This window comes from Catharus ustulatus, chromosome 17 (assembly GCF_009819885.2).
Source record: "Catharus ustulatus isolate bCatUst1 chromosome 17, bCatUst1.pri.v2, whole genome shotgun sequence".
Taxonomy (NCBI): domain Eukaryota; kingdom Metazoa; phylum Chordata; class Aves; order Passeriformes; family Turdidae; genus Catharus; species Catharus ustulatus.
Window position 1 is genome coordinate 7,227,319 of NC_046237.1, and position 18,753 is coordinate 7,246,071.

An 18,753-nucleotide genomic window follows, 5' to 3' on the forward strand; every position below is an offset into this window, starting at 1 on the left:
AGGCATGAGATCTGTTGGGGCAGGATGGGGCAGGAGGAGCGGAAGGAATTGTGGAGAGGCTCCCACCGCCTTCCAGCCCCGCCCATGTGCAGCCCTGAGTGCTGGAGACACAATACTGAAGGTTTGACCCACACTCTAGCACCCACAAATTCACAGAACCAAGGCATGGTTTGGTTCCAACCCCCTGCCATGAGCAGGGACACCTTCCACTGTTCCAGGCTGCTCCAAGCCCAGTCCAACCTGGCCTTGGACACTTCCAGGGATCCAGGGGCAGCCACAGCTTCCCTGGGCACCCTGTGCCAGGGCTCACCACCACCACCACAGGGAATAATTTCTTCCCAATAGCCAATCTAACCCTGCCCTCTGTCAGTGTGCCCTGTCCTGTCACTCCATGCCATGTCAAGAGTTCCTTGTGCAAAAAAATCAAGGAAACAGAATACCTAGGTAACTCTTGAAGGGATCCCTACAAAGTGCTTGAGCTGTGCCTGAGTAAAGGAAGGGATCAGAGGCTCTGCCAAGGTAAATGCAAACGCTCACCTGGGCAGGCCAGAAATTTTGCAGTGATTTGGTTTGAAAAATAACAGCTCACCCTATTTCAGCAGTCTGGAGCAAGTCTGATAAAGGGGCAGAGCAGGGAGCAGGTTAGGTGCTAGGAGGTGAAATCATCTCGCTCTCTGTGCTAGGAGGAGCCCAGGGACCTTCCTGTGGCCTGGGATCTGACTGCAAAAGCCAGGCTTTGCTTTCTAAGAGGCCACTGACTGCTGGGAAAATTGGAGCCGAGCAGCATTACTGAGGGTTTGATGCCTTCTTATCACCTTGATAAGGCCTCTGTTCTTGGGCACTGTAGGAAGATGGTTTTAGTGGAAAAAGGGACCTTTTATCTGTCCTGTCCAACGCCACCAGGGTCCCGAGGATGCAGCTGCCAGGGAAGACACCAGCAGTGGCTCTGGTAGGGAGACAGACAGGCTTCCATGGAAAAGGGAGCGTGAAATTACCCATTTCCAGTGGGAAATTTCACCTTGCTGGTTATCTTGCAGAAGGGAAATAAATACAATTCCTTGTGGAATATCACTTTAATGGTATTAACTTGGGTCAACTGGTGAAGGGGAACATGAAGCAAATAGAGGCAGCAGCTGCTTATCAGGCAGGGTTGGTTTGCATGGGGACAAAAAAAAAAAAAGGAAGAGACAATATAAATAAACCACCACAAATGTATCAGACAGGATCATTAGAAATTTGTGTAAAAAATACTAAACAGACCAAACACCACCTGAACACCTGTCTGGAAAAGCCACCCACCCAGTAGCTGTGAAAAGCTGACAGAATGGAAACACAGCGAGTGTTTCCAAAAGGGATTCATGACTTTTGGGGCCTCTGGCCTAGCTCATCCCTTCCCAGAACGTGTTAACCACCTACTCAAGTAAGTGCAATGTGGAAAAATCATGCAAAAAGTCCTCCGTGAGAAATTCTTGAGTGCCTCCCAAACCCTGGGCTTCACAGGCACAGAAAGAGCAGAATTTAACCAAAACCTGTGACAGCTCGTGGAGAGCAGCTCAAGACTTAGTGCTGATAACGACCAGCAGCACCTTGGGGATGGCTCAAACAGGAAAACAGACCCTGAATCAAACTTTTTAAATGCTGGAGATGGCCCTGGGGAGACCTTAGAGCCCCTCCCAGTGCCTAAAAGGGCTGGAAGAGAGATGGAGGGAGGATTTCGACAAGGGCCTGGAGTGACAGAGCAAGGGAACGGCTTCACACTGACTGAGGGCAGGGTTAGACAGGATATTGGGAAGAAATTGTTCCCTGTGAGGGTGCTCAGGCCCTGGCACAGGGTGCCCAGAGAAGCTGTGGCTGCCCCTGGATCCCTGAAGTGTTCAGCCATGAACAGCTGAGGGATTTCACAAAACCCTGGAGAGCCAGAGAGGGACACAGGGCTTGGGGGACACACACAGGGGGCACTCAGCCCAGGGGGAACATGGGGGTACATACAGGGGGCACAGGGGGAATACAGAACGTAGGGAAAGGATACACAGGGGACATGGCGGGCACAGAGGATTGAGGAGGGGGACATGGGACACACAGAGAAGGCATGTAGGATCTGGAAAAGGGGCATGCAAGGAATACAGGAGCAGGCAAGTGTGGGAAAGGGACATGCAGGAGAAAAGGCGTCGTGCAGGACCCCAGATGGGGACACGCAGTGGACGTGGGGGGCACACAGGAGACATGGCTGGGGGACACGCATGAGAACACAGCCCGGGGGGGACAGAGAGGGGACACGGGGAGCACGCAGAACCCTGGAGGGGGACACGGTGGGGCATGTAGAACCCTGGAGGGGGACATAGAGGGGACAAGGGGGGCACGCAGGACGCCAAAGGGAGATGCAGGGTACACGGTGCGCAGGCAGACAGGAGACACGGGGGGTGTGCGGGGCACAGGGGACACACACACGGGACCGGGGGGGGGGAGCAGGAACCAGGAGGAGGACACGCAGGGCACGGGTCGGGGGCAGACGGGGGGGTACAGAGGACACAGAGCGGGGGACACAAGGAGGGGGTGACAAAGGGGGGGATTCCCCGCAGGACCCCGCGCGCGGGGACCCCCCGGCCGCGCGCGCCGCGCCCCCTCCCACCCCCGCCCGGCGGCGGCGCAGGCGCAGAGCGCCCGCCCGGTCCCTATTTCACGGGGAGCGCGGGCCGCGGCGCCCGCGCCAAATAAGTCTCGGTAACCGGTGCGGGCCGTGCGCCTGCGCGGGGCCCGAGAGCCGCGCGGCGGAGCCCCGCTCCCCCCGGCCCCGCTGCCGCCCTGCCCGCGCCCACCGCCGCCCGGCCCCAGCGCCCGCCGCCGCAGCCCGAGCGGGGCCCGCGGGACCCCGGCCCGAGGTAAGCGCCGGGCGCGGCCTCGCCCGCCGCGGGGCCTCCGCCGCACGCGCCGCCCGGGTCCCTGCGGAGCGTCAGGACGTTACGGCGGCGGCGGCAGCGCCCGGCCGCCCGCCCGCCCCGCGGCCCCCCCGCCTCCTCCTCCTCCTCTTCCTCCTCCTCCTCCTCCTCCTCCCTGCCAGCGGGAGCGCGCCCACGCGCCCCTCGCAGCCCCGCAGCCCCTCCCGCCGGGGCCGCCCCGCAGCGGGGGCCGAGGGGGGACAGCGGGGACACCGCGGGGGACACTCGGGGCACCCCCGGGAGACCCTCCCCGGGCATCCTCCACGTGCAGCCCCTCCACCCCCGTGCACCCCACTCTGCGAACCGCCCCCCCCCTCCTCTCCCCGCCGTGCAGCCGCAGCCCCCCCGGGCACCCCCTCTCTGTGTCCCCCTGTGCTGCGCTCTGCCTTCTTCCCCTCTCCTCGAGGCCGCGCTCCATCGTCTTGCAGCTTCTCTGCCGGGCAGGCCCCCACCCATGCAGCCCCCAGCATGTGTCCCCCACCCCCGTGCAGCTGCAGCCGCCCCCTGCACCCCCCTCTTTGTGTAGCCCCCACTCGTGCTGCCTGTGCTGCCTCCATCTCCTCTCTCCATGTACCCCTGTGCACCCTCCTGCACCCCCATGGCTCCCCCACCCTGTGCACTTCTGTTTAACCCTGTAGACACCTCCCCATGCATCCCCTAAAACCTCTCTCTGTGCACAGCCTTGCTGGCAGCCCACAGTGTAATCTCCCTGGTCTCTGCCCTCCTGAGGCTGCACCCCAAACATCTCTCTCCTCTCCCAGTTGTGTTATGCTTTTTTTCTTCTCATATTTTTTTCATCTCTTTATCGTGAATCTTCCCCACAGCCCTTGACACGCTCTCAGCACCCTTCAAGGTGCACCAGGAGGGACATGCATGGACACCCCGAGTCCTGGTAGAGCTGGGGTGCCCCTCATCCCTCTCCACAGCCCCACTGCTGCTGTGTTTTTAGCCACTTTTTAGATTACTTTTGTTTTCAGCCTGCTTTTTCTCCATTCAGTGCTGGTTCCTGCCCAGAGGCATCAGAGCAACACACGTGGAGTTCAATCCCGTGATGCTGGGCAGGATGTCTGGAGCATCCTGAAACTGGGTGCCAGCTCGGGGTGTTGTGAGTGATGCTAGTGCTGTGGGAAGGCTTTTACCCCAAAATGAAGGACAAGGGTAGGGATAGAGTGACAACAAAAATTGGAGTGGTTGTGCTGGAGGCAGCTGAGCATCTGTGCTGCTGTGAAAATTGAAGTACTTCTGCTGCTTTGTGCTGGGCTGGCACAGAAGGGACATTCCACTTTGGATAAACTGTGGGCTCTGCAGAGGTAAAGAGCACCTCGTGGTGTTTCTGCAGGGCCTGAACTTGGTTGTGAAGTCACACTGGACATGCTGGGTCAGTGCTTTGCTCCAGCCACGGTGTGGGGAAGTGGTGGGAGCCAGGTGGCACCTCTGCTGTGCTCTGTGCCACTGCTTGGAGTGCTCCATGGGGGTCTGAGCCTGGAACAGCCAGACCTGGACGAGGTGTTCCCTTAGCTGTCTCTGTGTGGCCTGCACAGTGCTATAGGTGCTGTAGGAGATGCTTTGTAGGCACTCACTTCTCCATACCTGGCCATGGGCTGTTCCCCACCATTGTGGGCAGCAGGGCAAGGGAGGGGATTCTCTCCCTCTGCTCTCCTCAGGTGAGACCCCACCTGCAGTGCTGCACCCAGCTCTGTGCCCCCAGCAGCAGAAGGATGTGGAGCTGCTGGAGTGAGTCCAGAGCAGGTCAGGGAGATGCTCTGAGGGCTGGAGCACTTCTGCTGTGGAGATAGGCTGAGGGAGCTGGAGAAGAGAAGGCTTTGAGGAGACCTGAGAGTCCCTTTCAGTTCCTAAAAGGGCTCCCAGAGAGCTGGAGAGGGAGTGCTGTCTTACATCTACTGCTGATTTATTAGAAATGCACACTTAGAAATAGTTTCCAGATGTCACCATTTCTGCGGGCTTGACGTGCTTTTTTAATTTGAGATTTTTTTTTGTGTGACTTTGGAGGAGGGAAGAATCCCTGTTTCAATGTGGAGGAGACAGTGACAAGCTCCTCCAACAGTGTGAAATCGTGAGATAGTTTGAAATACATTTGGAAACGCACCTTCAAACTGAGTGTCTTCATCGAGTTTATGGTGGATGCCAGGGACTTTTTTTTTTATTTTGGACCTCTTTCACACTCTGCCCTTCACCCCCTGCTCCCCAGTCCCACCCATGCCCATCATTCTCACCCAGCCTGCAGAGCGTGTTGAGCTTCCCTCATCCTTCTTCCTGCGATGGAGCACTTGGGGATTTGCTCATCCCCTTCTCCCTGGCAGTGCGAGTTCCCTGCAGTCCTTTCTCTCCTTGCTCCCACCACACCCAGGATCTTTCCATGACCAAATTCAGCAGGGAGGAGACCTTCTGACTCTGGGCTTCTCCCCATTTCTCCACGAGCAGCTGGTGACCTGCGGCTCTCCCGCTCGTGCCGCGATGGCCACGCCGGACGTCAGTGTCCACATGGAGGAGGTGGTGGTGGTGACCACGCCGGACGGCGCCGTGGATGGTGGCATGGAGGAGGTCAAGACAGTGCTGGTCACCACCAACCTGTCCCAGCATGGGTAAGAGATGGGGTTGGTGCACACTGAGAGGATGGAAACCCACGTAAGTTGGGATTTGATCCCCCACTCCTTCCCCCTGCATCCCTGCTGACTGTGGGGACCTCAGTGGTGGCCATGGAGCGTCCAGATCCTTGCTAAGGCTTCCCATACCCAGGGCTCTGCAACTCTGTCCAGAACAGGCTCCACTCTTTCCCTCTTTTTGAGAAAGGGGAAAAAGACCAGCCCCAAATACCTTTTCCTGTGTGCATTTGGGTGTTGGAGTTGACACAAATCCAGTTGGAACAGGACACCAGTGGCTAAATCAGTGTTTTTCTGCAATTTATTTCATGATGGCTGTGCTGAGCTCTGAACTCCAAGAGATAAGTCTGTCCTCACCAGGCTGAGGGTTGTGCAGCTGGGCTCCCCTTCCCTGAAGGTTGAGGAGGTTTGGGGTTGACTGGTTTTTGGCCGAGCTCTGCAGGAACCTCCACTACCAGAAATAGGAATGTGAGAGGTGTCCTTGAAATGGAGAATGCCCCTGAATGGAGAGGCACTGCTCAAAAAAACAGTGAAGGTCTGATTGTTAAAGTGCTGCTGTTTTACCCAATTTCTGCCTGTTCTGTTGACATTTTATATTCAGGGCTGCTGTTTGTTCGTGTCTAGTCTGTTCGTTGGCAGGTTGGTCATGGCTGAAGAGCCTGGCTGGTACCTTGAAGGCCCACATAGCAGTGGACTCTTTGCTTTGTTTCTCTGTGGTATTTTGGATGGGACAGAGCCCAGAGAGATTTTTGTGCTTTGCTCTTTCACTGGGCAGAAAATCCAAGTTCACACCTGGAGCTGCATTCAGGCAGGCTTGTCTGAAATAAGTGGGTGTTGAATGGCTGTTTATTACTCTTCACAAGATGTTTGTCTTCTTTTCTAAAATGTGCTTTTGTGTCAGTGCCCTGGGGCTTTGGGCAGGGCAGCGACAGGTTTGTTGCAGTCCAGGTGCCTCCCCTTGTGCTGCTCCAACTGAGATAAAGCCCATTAATAGAGATTTTGGTAAATAATGAGCAGGGACAGGCAGAGGTAAGAACTGTTGGTGCTGGGATAAGCAGGATCTGCCCTGCTCTGCCTCGACACCCTGGGTGTGTGTGTGTTTCCAAGACCTTTTCAATTCCCAAAAGTGCAGTGATGGTGGGGAAGAAGGGCTCTACTCCTTTTAGTCCCGTGGAGACTCCTTTGTCTCTCTCAGTGGAGAAGCAGCCAGATGTGGCTGCAGAATGGTTACTGGTTGTAATGTGGCTCCAAGCCTCTACAGACACATATGCAGCATTGTGGTGTTGTCTGGGAAAAGGATCATGGCAGAGGCTGGCTCAGTCAGCTGGTTTCCTTTCACTCCTAGTTCCCTTCCTGTTTTTCTTTGGAAGCCTTTTCTCACCTGCCAGTGTCCCCTGGATGGTCAGGAACGGGACAGCTCTACACAGCACAGAGGGGAATGCTTTTATTTAGTCACAGCTATGAACAGAGATGGCATGTATGAAGAGATTCCTGAGGGTTTTCCATGCATCTCTCTGGAGAAGAACCTCTGGACAGGCTCTTTGCTCCCCGATTCTTGGGGATGGTAGTGGGCTAATGGAAAGGATGTGTATTTTGGGGTCAGAGTAAAACCTGCCTGGATGATGAGCCACCCATGGTCTCTCTGTGGCCTTGGACAGTGGTCCCCACCAGGCTCTGCTCCTTCTGGGCAATGCACAGTGGTGCTGGCTGGCTCCTCCCTTTCCCTCTGGTTTCTCTCTACAGCCCAGCTGGTGTCAGGAGAGCAGCTGCAGGCACGGGCTGGGATCCCTTGATGTTGGTTCAGTCACCATCACATGGGGAGCTTTCAGTTTGCCTTGTGTGACACTTAAACCAAACTCAGCTTGGGGGTTGGTGCCTTTTTCTAGTGCTCATCTGGGTATGGATTTGCTATTAAAAAAACCCTCTATACAACCTATTGTTAAGAACTTAATTAGCTCATGTGTTCTTAAGGAAAAGGCTGAGGGAAATGGGAAAATAATAATGAGCTGTTCTCTTTGGTCTGTGAGAGGAGGGGATCTGTGCTTGGAGCTCTGATGAGGCTCTTGTATTTCTGATCAGTGAAGGATTCTGGGGGAGACTTTTCACTCTCAAGTTTCCAGGCAAGGCAGGGGCAGAAAAGAAAGGAGACGCCAGCCCGCTGAGTTATCTGCACATGCTTTCTTCTCTTCCTCCCATCTGGTTTATGGATCCTCCTGGGGAGGAAGATGAGAACCATCCTCCCCTGCCTTCGTCATGGCAACTGGCAAAGGCAGGACCAGCTGGGGGGCTGCGCTACTGGGACTTGGAAGGTGTTTGTGTTTTCTCTTGCATCTGCCTCAGTCTGTTTCCCTGGAATGGGATGGGAGAAACAGCGTGGAGACTCTCGCCTTTTTTGTGGTTTTCTTTCCCCCACGTGTCCACAGCAGATGCAGACTTCAGTTGCCTGAATTTTTCATGCAAGCTGGGAGTTGGTTTGGTTGTTTTCCTCTGGAGGTTTGAGGCGTGGGCTGGGTTATTCCTCCCTATCCAGTTGTGCCTTTTGTCATTTTTCGGAGCGGTGCAAATGTGGTGGAGTCCTGCAGGAAGCTCTGAAAGGTGCTGACTTTTCTGCTGGGGGGTTTCTTCTGGGTAAGTTGGTGGAGATTCTTGATCTGGAGGCAGGTCAGGGCTGTGGGGTGCTGGGCTTTGCATGCCAGATGGGGCTGCTTTCTCTGGAACCCTGCTGAAATGCCACTGCTGGCCTTTCACCTGGAGAAATGAAAGAACCCAGCAGCAAACCGATGAAAAATCCCAGGTTAGAATTCTTCTGTTCTTGTCAGACTGCCACTCGTGTAATAATCACTTGTGTGCAAATGCCTTAGCTCAGAGTTTATTATTTTAGAGTCCTTTCACATTATCCTCCCCATGCTCTGCCAGAGCTCTGGGCTGGTGGTCACTGTGAGCTGCAGAGGCAGAGTTGTGTCCATCTTCTTTCTGTCACAGCAGGGGCTGGCTCCCCTCTGTCTGGAGCAGCATCTCTGAGCCTGGTGAGGCTGACCTGCCACCCACACCATTCCTTATCTGTGCTGCTCCCCACAGGTACCTGCCCTGCAGCTGCCGAGGGGAGGGATGCTTTGAAGCTGCAGTTCCACCCTGGAGCTGTGTGTTAGGAGCCCAGAATGGAAAAACCAGTTGCTCTTGAATTTCCTTGTCCCCGTGGCATTTCGGGTGAGAAATGTGGTTGCCAGTGAGTCACTAGGGCTGTCTTGTAATTTCATCAGTGGTACCAAACTGAGGGAGGATCCAGGTTTATTTTCTTTGTGGAGTCTTTCTAGGGAGTTTATATGCCAAAGTATGTGAAAAGCTAATTGTATTCCTCCCCCTTCCCCTGCAGGTCAAGCTTTCTGCAGCAATTAGTCAGCTTCAGTAACACCACCAAACATACATCTTAAAAGGAGGGTAGACTGAGATTAGATATTGGGAAGAAATTGTTCCCTGTGAAGGTGAGGAGGTCTTGGCACAGGCTGTCCAGAGAAGCTGTGTCTGCCCCATCCCTGGAATTGTTCAAGGCCAGGTTGGACCGGGCTTGGAGCAGCCTGGGTTAGTGGAAGGTGTCCCTGCCCATGGGAGGGGCTTGGAACAAGATGAGTTCAGCCCAAACCATTCAGTGTTTCTATGAAAAGCCATTAGGAATGGTCCCTGCTGAGTGCCGGCTGTGATGTACGGGTGGGATCTGTAAGGGCACCAGTGTGGGGTCCCTTCCTTTGGGACCTCACCTCCAAATCCGAGGAGGTGAGGAGCATGTCCCACACCCCAGCCAGGAGTGCCTGTTCCCTCTGAGTGTGGGCAGCTCCTTGGAGGGGCCTGGGGCTCTGTATTGCCATGGCAGAGCTGGAATGGGAGAACAGTGAGGGAGTGGGCGCTGTGCAGGACCCACTGAGTGACTCCATGGACAAAGCACCCAGAGAAGATGGAGATCTCAGTGTGGGGACAATGGAAGCAGTTGAATAACCAACTATTAATGAATGTCATGGATATATCAAGTTCTAAGAGGCTCAGAGATTGTACTGCAAGCATCTATAGCTCATGTTATGTTATCTCTGCTCACAAATCTGCTCTTGGGGTTTGCCCAACTCCTTTATAGTGTCTTTGTGGCTCATTGAGGTCCTGTTCCCTGGAGCATCCTGCATACCAGGAGACTCAGCCAGTCCATTGCCCAGACAGCAGCAGCATGTTTCACACATGTTTTTCCTGGGGAAATCTCAGCCAAAGCTTCCAAAGGCTGGCAGTGACTTCTGAGCAAGGGGCTGTGCTGACAGCATCTCTCCGTGCCAGCTCTCCAGCATGGGCTGGAGGCAGATCCACAGGGCTGGGATTAAAGAGGAGGCAAGAGAGAGCTGGCCAGGCTGCTGACAGGGGCTTGCCTGCTGTGGGGTTCTTCATCTCCACATGAAAAAATGGAGCTGAGCCTCCCAAAGCCAGAGCTGACTCTTTAGCTCTTGTGGGAGAATGTGATCCGAGGGACTTCTGAGGCAGCATCTCCACAGGGCATCGGGTGTGGGGGTGGCACAGCCACATGGCTTAAGAATGTCTCTGCCTCTCTTCCCAGCGGTGACATCAACGAAGACACTCTGGAGACTGAAAATGCAGCTGCTGCAGCTGCTGCTGCCTTCACAGCCTCCACAGACCTGAAGGAAGCAGTTCTAGGTAGGTCATCTCTTTCCATAGCCCCTTGGTGCCAGCTCCACCGCCCCAGTGTGCCAGAGCCCTGTGCTGCTGTCAGATGGGACAGTCCAAGCTCTGTTGTGCAGAGCTGCTGGGGCTCCAGGGGTGTTCTCTTTTATGGGCCTTGGGGATGCTGTCCCAGCAGCCAGGAGGCTTGGTGACCAGCAGGGATCTGGCAGTGGCTGGCTGGGCTGCTGCTGCCCTCTCCTGGTCCGGGATGAGTGCCTGTGTCCAGCCATCCCTGCCTCCTGCCATTCCAGCTTGCCACAGGGCTAAGACTTTTGCAGTTTTAAAAGTGAGTTTAGGGAGCAAAAGCTGATCAGCTGGGCTGGAGTTGACTTAAAGCCAGTTTTACTTTAAAACAAAGAGTGACTCCACCCAGATAACATAATTCTCTTTTATCAAGAATGGTGACTTCTCATATTCCCTGTGCTCAACTGCAGCTTGATTGGCATGAATCTGCCTGAGCTGTTTTGCCTGAGTAATTTGGGGTTTTTCATGCTTTTGTAGCAAAGTGCAAGTGAGTGGTGGCCACAAACCCTAGCACACCCCACCATGCATCATGTGCTTTCCTTTTTGTTTCTGAGTTTCTAAACTGTCATTGCATGTGTGGCTCAGGCACATGAATCAGGAGCTGTGGCTCATGTTTCTCTTTGATCTGTCCCTTCCTCTGATCCCTGTGAGAAGTGAAGATGGCTGAAGATGAGGACAGTTTGGAAGCAGAGATTGTCTACCCCATCACCTGTGGGGACAGCAAAGCCAACCTCATCTGGAGGAAGTTTGTGTGCCCTGGGATCAATGTGAAGTGTGTGCAGGTGAGAACAGAGAGCCCAGCACTGGGCTTGTGCTTTCCCCTTGCCCACATTGTGAGGTCACCTGGTTTGTCCTGGTTGTGATGAGCTTTGATCAGCTGCTTTGCATCAGAGCCATGTCATGGAAGGAAAGGATGACTTTTTCCTGGTGCTGGGTACCTGGTATTTGTCCTGACTAAATTATGTAATTCTGGCTGGAGAGATGGTGCCTCAATTTAATGTGTTACTGAAAATTTGAGAAATTTGGGCACTTCCAGTGTCTGTTCATTTGAGGAATGTACTGATTGGGGACCTATGAAGAGTTGCTGCTGCGTCCTGGGTAACTCATGGTTAAAATTTACATGAATTCAGGAACATGCCACGAGTGAGTCATTGCTGGCATTTGTACCCAGCCTAAACAATACCCTGCTGAGGGAGAGTCTCCTTGGACTCCCAAAGGATAGTCCTTGCCCTTCCCAGCAGAAATGGTCTCCTCTATCCATGAGGCAGAGGATAGATGCTGCTGCTCCCTGAAATCTGTCCTCTCTGCACTGAAACCTGTGTCCTTGTTCAGAAATGCAGTTTCTCATGCAGTAACAGTGAGTTGCTCTATGTTGCTCAACATGACCATGGAAAAGAGGAGGCCTGGATTTGGGAAATCCTTTGAGATGGGCTGTAAGGCAGCTCTTAAGACAATCTGGGTCATGTCATGGTTGGACTCAAGGATCATGATCACATTTAGTGATTCTATAATTCTGTGATCGTGCAGGCTGCTGTTAGGTCATCATGTGGGTTAGGCACACCTGGGTGTGTAGGGCAATAAAAGAAAGGGACAGGTTGGCACAGTGTGCCAGCTCCCTGAAGCTGGTTTGCAGCAGCAGTGGGTGTGCGCTGCCAGAGAGGCCAGAGGTTCCCTGATACCAATGGTTGGGCTCAGGAGCAGGAGGTCAAAGACCAAATGGGCTGCTTGTCTCTCTCTCCTATGGGGCATAGTGTGCCCCTGGACCCAAATGTGCAGCCCAGCTTTCACTGGCTCCATTGTTAGTGGGAACATGAGCAGCCCCCTGCTGTTAATGATATTTTGCACAAGCTATGGGGATTTTCCCAGCTGTCCTGCCCAAGCTGGGCAAACTCACATACCCCTGAACCCTTGGCTTGGAACAGCTGTTAACTACCCATCCATGACAGCAATGTTTGGCTTTAATCTTTCTGACTTGGGCAGTGTTCTCTGTGGTGGGGAGTGCCTGGCAGCCCTCTGTTTTGGTGGTGTTCAGTGGCATGTGGAGGCTGCCAGGCTCCAGCTGAACCCTGCTCACAGGGCACCCTTGCCTTGTTTATGGCTCGTGGCACTGATGTTGCACTGATGTTGCTTTTGCAGTTTCACGATCACCTAATCAGCCCCAAGGAGTTTGTCCACCTGGCAGGCAAGTCGACCTTGAAGGATTGGAAGCGGGCGATCCGGATGAACGGGATCATGCTCCGGTGAGTCCCTGCCTTGGTATCTCTGGACACTTCTTTCTGGGGGATTGTGGTGGGGTGGAACAGAACCTTTGGAATGGCAGTTTTGCTGCTGAGGGAGAAAATGAACCACTAAACGTTTGTCTTAATGACAGCCTGGTCCCAAAATGTGGTCAGTCCAATGGCTTTGTTGTGTTCTCGTGCCTAGGGAATAATTTGGGGCAAGAAATATTTCTCTAGTCTTTTCAGGGTTTGGACCACACTGAGTTTCCAGCTGGTGTAGGGACACTGGAAATTTTAATGGCTGTTGATGGTTGGGCCTTGCTGTCTGTGTATTCTCAGCCAAATGACCCACCAAATGAAATCATGTCTGGTCATCACCAATGCTCTGGTTTTGCAGCACTCCTGCTTGACATCACTTCTAAATAAGTCCTGGCAAAGAAAAAAGATCATCTTTATTACAAGCATTTCTCTTCTCTAGTATTAACTACAGTAATTCAATTCCTCTATGGTCCTCCTGAACACCAGCCTGAGACTGTGATTTAATTAAAGTCTTTCTCTGCCTTTGAGCAGGATAAAAAAGAATCACCTCTTTCCCCAGGAATTGTCACTGGTTTTGTGCTCTTTCCACAGGGTGACATTGCCTTTCCCTGTACTCTTCTGCTTCAATGCAGGCATCTCTCATATTCCTTTTAAGCAGCTTTTGCTCCACATAAATTTTGCATAATAGGTTTAGGCTTTGTCAAGGCAGGGCTTTGAGATGGGGAAAAAAAACTTCAGGGGAATGTCTGAAGGCAAACCCAGCAGCCCATGGGAGCAAATCTTGGGAGGCTAAGGTGGTCATTGGCCAGCAAGGCCTGGGAATGTTTTGGAGATAATGTTCTTGGATTGTGAGATCCCGTGTCCTGTCTTGCCACTCCCTTAGAATGAGATGAGAGACCGGATTTTAGTTTATAAATAGGGTTATGTGCTGTCTCCTTTTGAGCTGTAGAGTCAAAAAGGCCAGAAGGAAGCTCCCTGTGGTCTCACCCTGAGCTGAGACTCCAGCTGACCCTTTGGTTGGAAGTTGTGGCTTTGGGAGGGGATGTGCTGGTGGGACCAGATAGGGGCTCTCTCTTCCCCTTCCTTCCTCAATAAATGAGTTAATCAGTCCCAGTTGGTTCTGCCTGCTCTCCTGGCATTTTGGGACTCAGAAATTTGGGATGAAGGCTGCCAGGAGCTGCTTCTCAGAGCTCTTAGCTGTTGCTGATGTACCTGTCTTTGTGCTTGCTCCTTGTTTTTCAGGAAGATTATGGACTCAGGAGAGCTGGATTTCTACCAGCACACAAAGGTCTGTTCCAACACCTGCAGGAGCACCAAAATTGATCTGACTGGAGCCAGGGTGTCCCTGACCAGCCAGACATCTACAGAGTACATCCCCCTGACTCCTGCCTCTGCTGATGGTATGTGCAGCCATTCTTCACCCTCAGCATGGGCTTTGATACATCAAAGCACGTGAATGCCACATGACCAAGGTCCCTATGGCTGCCCCATTTCTGGAAGTGTCCACGGCCACGTTGGACAGCACTTGGAGCAATCTGGTCTAGTGGAAAGTGTCCCTGGCCATGGCAGGGGGTTGGAATGAGATGAGCTTTGAGGTCCCTTCCAACCCAAACCATTCTGTGATTTTATGAATTTGACCTGTAATTGCAGGCAACTGTTTCATGGAAAGCATTCTAATTTTTAAATACTTAACTCCTTATTTTGCCCCTGAGCATTAAGAACAGCCCTCAAACAAAACAGCCTCCCACACCCTAAGCTTCTGGTGGTGCCTCTGGGGCAGGATAAGCCCCTTCCTGGCTCTGCAGAGCACCCATCCACCACATCCTGGTGTTGTGGTGAGGAAGTTGATGCTGATGCACAGCACAGCGCACTCCAAGCTCCCCTGTTAAACATGAGCTCACCAATGGGAGATGCTTGCCAGCTGCTGGGCCATGCTGAAATAACCAGAGCCCTGAAAGCTACAGAGTAAAGGAGCAGAGGGACTGGATTTAATGGCTGAAACTGAGCATTCCAAAGGTTCTGCTCAGCTCTGTGGGGCTCTGGCAGATTCCCATCCATCCTGCTCCTGCGCCTGGTGTGAATGACGCCTGTTCCCCAGCTCTATGGTAACAAAACTGCTGAGATTTGGCAGAGCTGGAGGGAAGGAGGGATCCCCTCTTCATCCCTGTGCAGTAGGGTGCTGCTCTTCCCTTGGAGGCTTTAGAAACCCTCCAGACAAACAGTGGCTGGGTAAAATGGGCTGCCAAAAAATCAGACTCCAAATCTGTTTGTCTTTGGCCCTGAGCAGTCATGGTGTGTTTGCAGTGGGAAACAGGAGGGAAATGCTGCTCTCAAACATGTGTTCTTGTGCTGCAAAGGTTGCAGGAGCAATCCCTGGGGATTGCACTCTAATGTAGGAAAATAAGTACAGCTGGCACAGCAACCACTTAAGCATCTCTGTTCAGCATTGAGATCTGCATTCAAACAGATGTGATCCTGTGCAATATGAAGGAGAAGTCACAGAAATGCAGCAAGGGAGTGCTTCCCTTGGAAACAGCCTGTGAAAATACAGGGAAGGATCAGGACCTGGGAATTTTTTTCTCTTCTTTTTTGCTATTGGTTGCAGTGAACGGATCCCCGGCTACAATAACCATAGAAACATGTGAGGATGCCACTGATTGGAGCACCAGCATTGGAGGTATGGCTTGGGATCCCGCAGTGCTGGCTGGGTGGGGAGATGTGGGGAAAGAGGGAAACAGCATGGTAAGGAGCAGGAAGGACCCTCTTACCAGGGCAGCCTTGCATGAAACCTCCACTGGGATTTTTCCTTTGTGCGGGCTGGCTGCACAGCCTTGGGATGAAGCTATTTCCAAGCACCAACACACCAAAGCCAGGGCCAAATGTGGCTCTAGGGGAAAAAATTCTTATCACAGGGGTCATGAAATCATTCTCCTTGGTGCTACTGGCTGTAGCAAAGTGTCTGTTGGTGTGGGACAGGGGTGGGGAGGGTGTATCCTCTGGGTCTGTGCTCTGGATGGGCTTTGCCCCAGCCCTGTGAGCCCAGGGGTCTCTCCCAGCCTGGCAGGACTGCACCCCTATGGATTCCACAGGGAACCCATACTAGATTGCCATTAAACCCTGCTGAGGATTTTGAGGTTCTTCCTTGCTTCCTCTTTTTCCAGATGACACCTTTGCTTTTTGGCAAGGTCTGAAGGACAGTGGTCTCCTGGAAGAAGTGATCCATGAGTTCCACCAGGAGCTGGTGGAGACCATGAAGGGCTTGCAGCAGCGAGCACAGGATCCCCCACTGCAGCTCGGGGGTAAGGACCTGGACATGGGTGCTCAGTCATCTTGAGAGAGGGGCTTGTGGATTTTCATTTTTTTATCCTTAGAGATACCTGGATGGCCTGATAGGGGCATAGCTCATTATAAAAAAAGTCTCATTTCTGGCTGATTGGTGAGGCTGCCCTTGGGGATAATTCAGGTGATTTCAGTTCTCCAATTCCCTGTGCCTGGGGCTTCCTCTTTGCTGGCTCTGGGTCCGGACAAATACTTGGCTTGGAAACTAAGGTGGAATTGAGGCCATTGGAATAACGATGCAGCAAGCAGCTACTGTGCCAGCAGATTTCTTATCACCCCTGCTAGGCAGGAGAGGACTGTTTACATGCCAGTGACCTCTTGCCCTTTCTCATGGCTTCTGCCTTCTCGTCTTCCCCAGCCTCTTGCATTACCCTCCCTCAGATTTTGGCTGTCTCAGCTGGACGTGTTTGTTGTCGTCTGGCTTTTGCCAAACCACAAATAGCTTGAGCAGGGAATTTTGCTTCCTCAAAGATTCTGTGTCTTGTTTTTAAGATGCTGTTTTACTCAACAACATAGTCCAGAACTTTGGGATGCTGGATCTGGTCAAGAAGGTCCTGGCCAGCCACAAGTGCCAGATGGATCGCTCGAGGGAGCAGTACGCACGGGATTTGGCAGGTATGCCTTGGACACGCCGGGCTGGCACCGGGCATCGCTGCCAGCGCCTTTTCATTTGGGCTGAGAAAGTGGGGGTTGTGTTAAAGCTAGTGTGTGTTAAACCAACCACACCAGGCATTGCCACAGGCCTCTGGGAGTCTTGTCCACGATCCAGGCTGAGCCAAACCTCTTCTCTCTCCAGCTCTGGAGCAGCAGTGTGATGAGCACCGCAAGCGAGCGAAGGAGCTGAAGCACAAATCGCAGCATCTCAACAACGTCCTGATGACCCTCACACCTGTCTCCGTTCCCACGCCTCTGAAACGCCCCAGACTGACCAGGGCCACCTCTGGACCAGCTGCCATCACCTCCCAAGTCCTGTCCCAGCCAGCGCAGCTCGCTGTCACTCCCGGCGTGCCGGTGTCCCAGATTGCCAATCTCCCTCTCGGCAAAGTGGTCTCAGCCCTCCCTCCTTCAGTGCTGGGAAAGAGCCCAGCCCAGCCCCCTGCTGTGAGCTCCCCAGCCTCCCCTCTGCTGGGGGGGTACACGGTGCTGGCCTCTGCTGGCTCCACCTTCCCCAGCACGGTGGAAATCCACCCGGACGCTTCCAACCTGACGGTGCTGAGCACGGCTGCGGTCCAGGACGGCAGCACGGTGGTGAAGGTGGTGAGCCCCTTCCAGCTCCTGACACTTCCAGGACTTGGCACGACCATCCAGAATGTGACACAAATAGCTCCCAGTGGGAGCACAGTCGTGACTGTCCCGTCTGGTGCCACCGAGGCTGCTGGGGACGAGCACGCTGCCGCCGCCATCGAGGTGACTGCAGTGGCTGATGAGGCGGAGCAGAAGTGAGAGGGGGGACTTGCCTGGAGGGACGCTGGCCGTGCCACTCTGGGGGGAACTGCCTCTTCTCTGGCTGTGCTGTGGGATGAGGAGCGGTGTCGTGAGGGGCACGGGCTAACAGGACTCAGAGCAGCTTGTGTTGGGAGCAAAGAGGTTCAGGTCAGAGGGAAGGAGGGGGGAGGAAGGATGCCTGGAGAAGGGAAAGGCAGAAATGCTCTGCCTTGTTTGGAGGAGGGAAGAAACAAAGAGCTTATTTTTTTATAAAACTTTCCTCCCCTGTTCTCTTGGAATAGCTTTCCTGCTCTGGGTCATCAGTCCAGCCTTGTTGGCAGGCACAGCTGGAGCAGTGTCCATCGGGAGGAGTGGACAGGAGCAGGGAGAACGCAGTAGCTAAAGGAAGCTGCTGAGGGGATCTAGTGTGCAGGGAGCTGGCTGCTCCCCATCCCAGGGGCTGCAGGAATGGAGAGGGATGCCAAGAGCAGGAATTCCATGGATCTGTACAATCACTGACACCAGGAAGGGCTCTGGCAGCATGGGCACAGGCCCTGGGAGGAGGTTGGGTTTTGTGTGTGACACTGGCTTTGGGTGGCAGAAACAAAAGTGGGAGCTGATGAGATGGTGGGCATGGTGGTTACCCAGGTCTGCTGGGGAAGGAGCAGGAAGGGAGGAACCCAGAGGGCTGAGAAGAGCTGTGACTCCTAAGGATTTAGGGTCTTTTTCTAGTTTTCTCAAAAAAAGAAAAAATCCATTCTTGGGATTTTTTTTTTTAAGCCAATGGTGATTTTTAAGCAAAGCCCTGGTTGGGAAGCTCATTCTGCATGGCAGAGCCGTGCTGCAGAGCGTGCAGAGCTGAGCCCCATGGCTGTGCTCCAAGGAGCTCACACCTCCTCATGAGGGGGACCCTGCTGTACCCAGCCCCCTGGGAGCCAGATGCTGCCATTCCTCCCTGCTGGGTTCAAGCAGCTGTTCTGTAATGGGGTGCTCGACCCCCCAGTTCTCCTTCAGCCACCCCACTCGCTGCAGCTCTCACCAGGTCCCAGCCAGGGCCTGTGTGTCTCACGCTGTCTCCAGCTGGAAGGAGTTGGGTGCTTGGAGCATTGGGGTTTCTCCAAACTTGATCTGGCAACAGCAGCAATGACAGGTCACTTTATTGAGTAATAAATATTTTTTTGAAAGAATGTTGCTGGTTTATTGTGTTTTCTATGTCCAGGTATGACAGCTGGGATTGTGAAATGGGGCTAAGGCAGGACAAGAACACACTTTATTAAATAGAAATGTCCATGTCCTTTGTGTTCCCTCTGGCTGTGCATGTGCAAGGAGCCTGAAATGTGGCTCCAAAGTCTGGTTGTCCATGGCACGGCCGGCACGGCCTGGCTGCACCCAGTGCTGATAATCACTGGTGCCTAACCGGCATTTAGAAGAGTTCTG

The 18,753-nt window shown here is 53.6% G+C and overlaps 1 protein-coding gene across 2 annotated transcripts; it reads left to right on the forward strand.

The window, feature by feature from the left end:
* Positions 1-2,834: 2,834 nt before the first annotated feature.
* Positions 2,835-18,503, forward strand: GMEB2 (glucocorticoid modulatory element binding protein 2). Of its 2 annotated transcripts, XM_033075213.1 has the most exons (10): positions 2,835-2,879; positions 5,379-5,539; positions 10,146-10,243; positions 10,949-11,076; positions 12,431-12,534; positions 13,795-13,952; positions 15,158-15,229; positions 15,714-15,851; positions 16,384-16,506; positions 16,688-18,503. In XM_033075213.1, exons 2-10 carry the CDS (start codon positions 5,412-5,414, stop codon positions 17,332-17,334), a joined length of 1,596 nt encoding a protein of 531 aa, XP_032931104.1. In that variant the 5' UTR covers positions 2,835-2,879; positions 5,379-5,411; the 3' UTR covers positions 17,335-18,503. The 2 variants fall into 2 exon arrangements, with proteins under 2 accessions (XP_032931104.1, XP_032931103.1); XM_033075212.1 differs by lacking the exon at positions 2,835-2,879 and having other exon boundaries at positions 4,742-5,539.
* Positions 18,504-18,753: the final 250 nt, after the last annotated feature.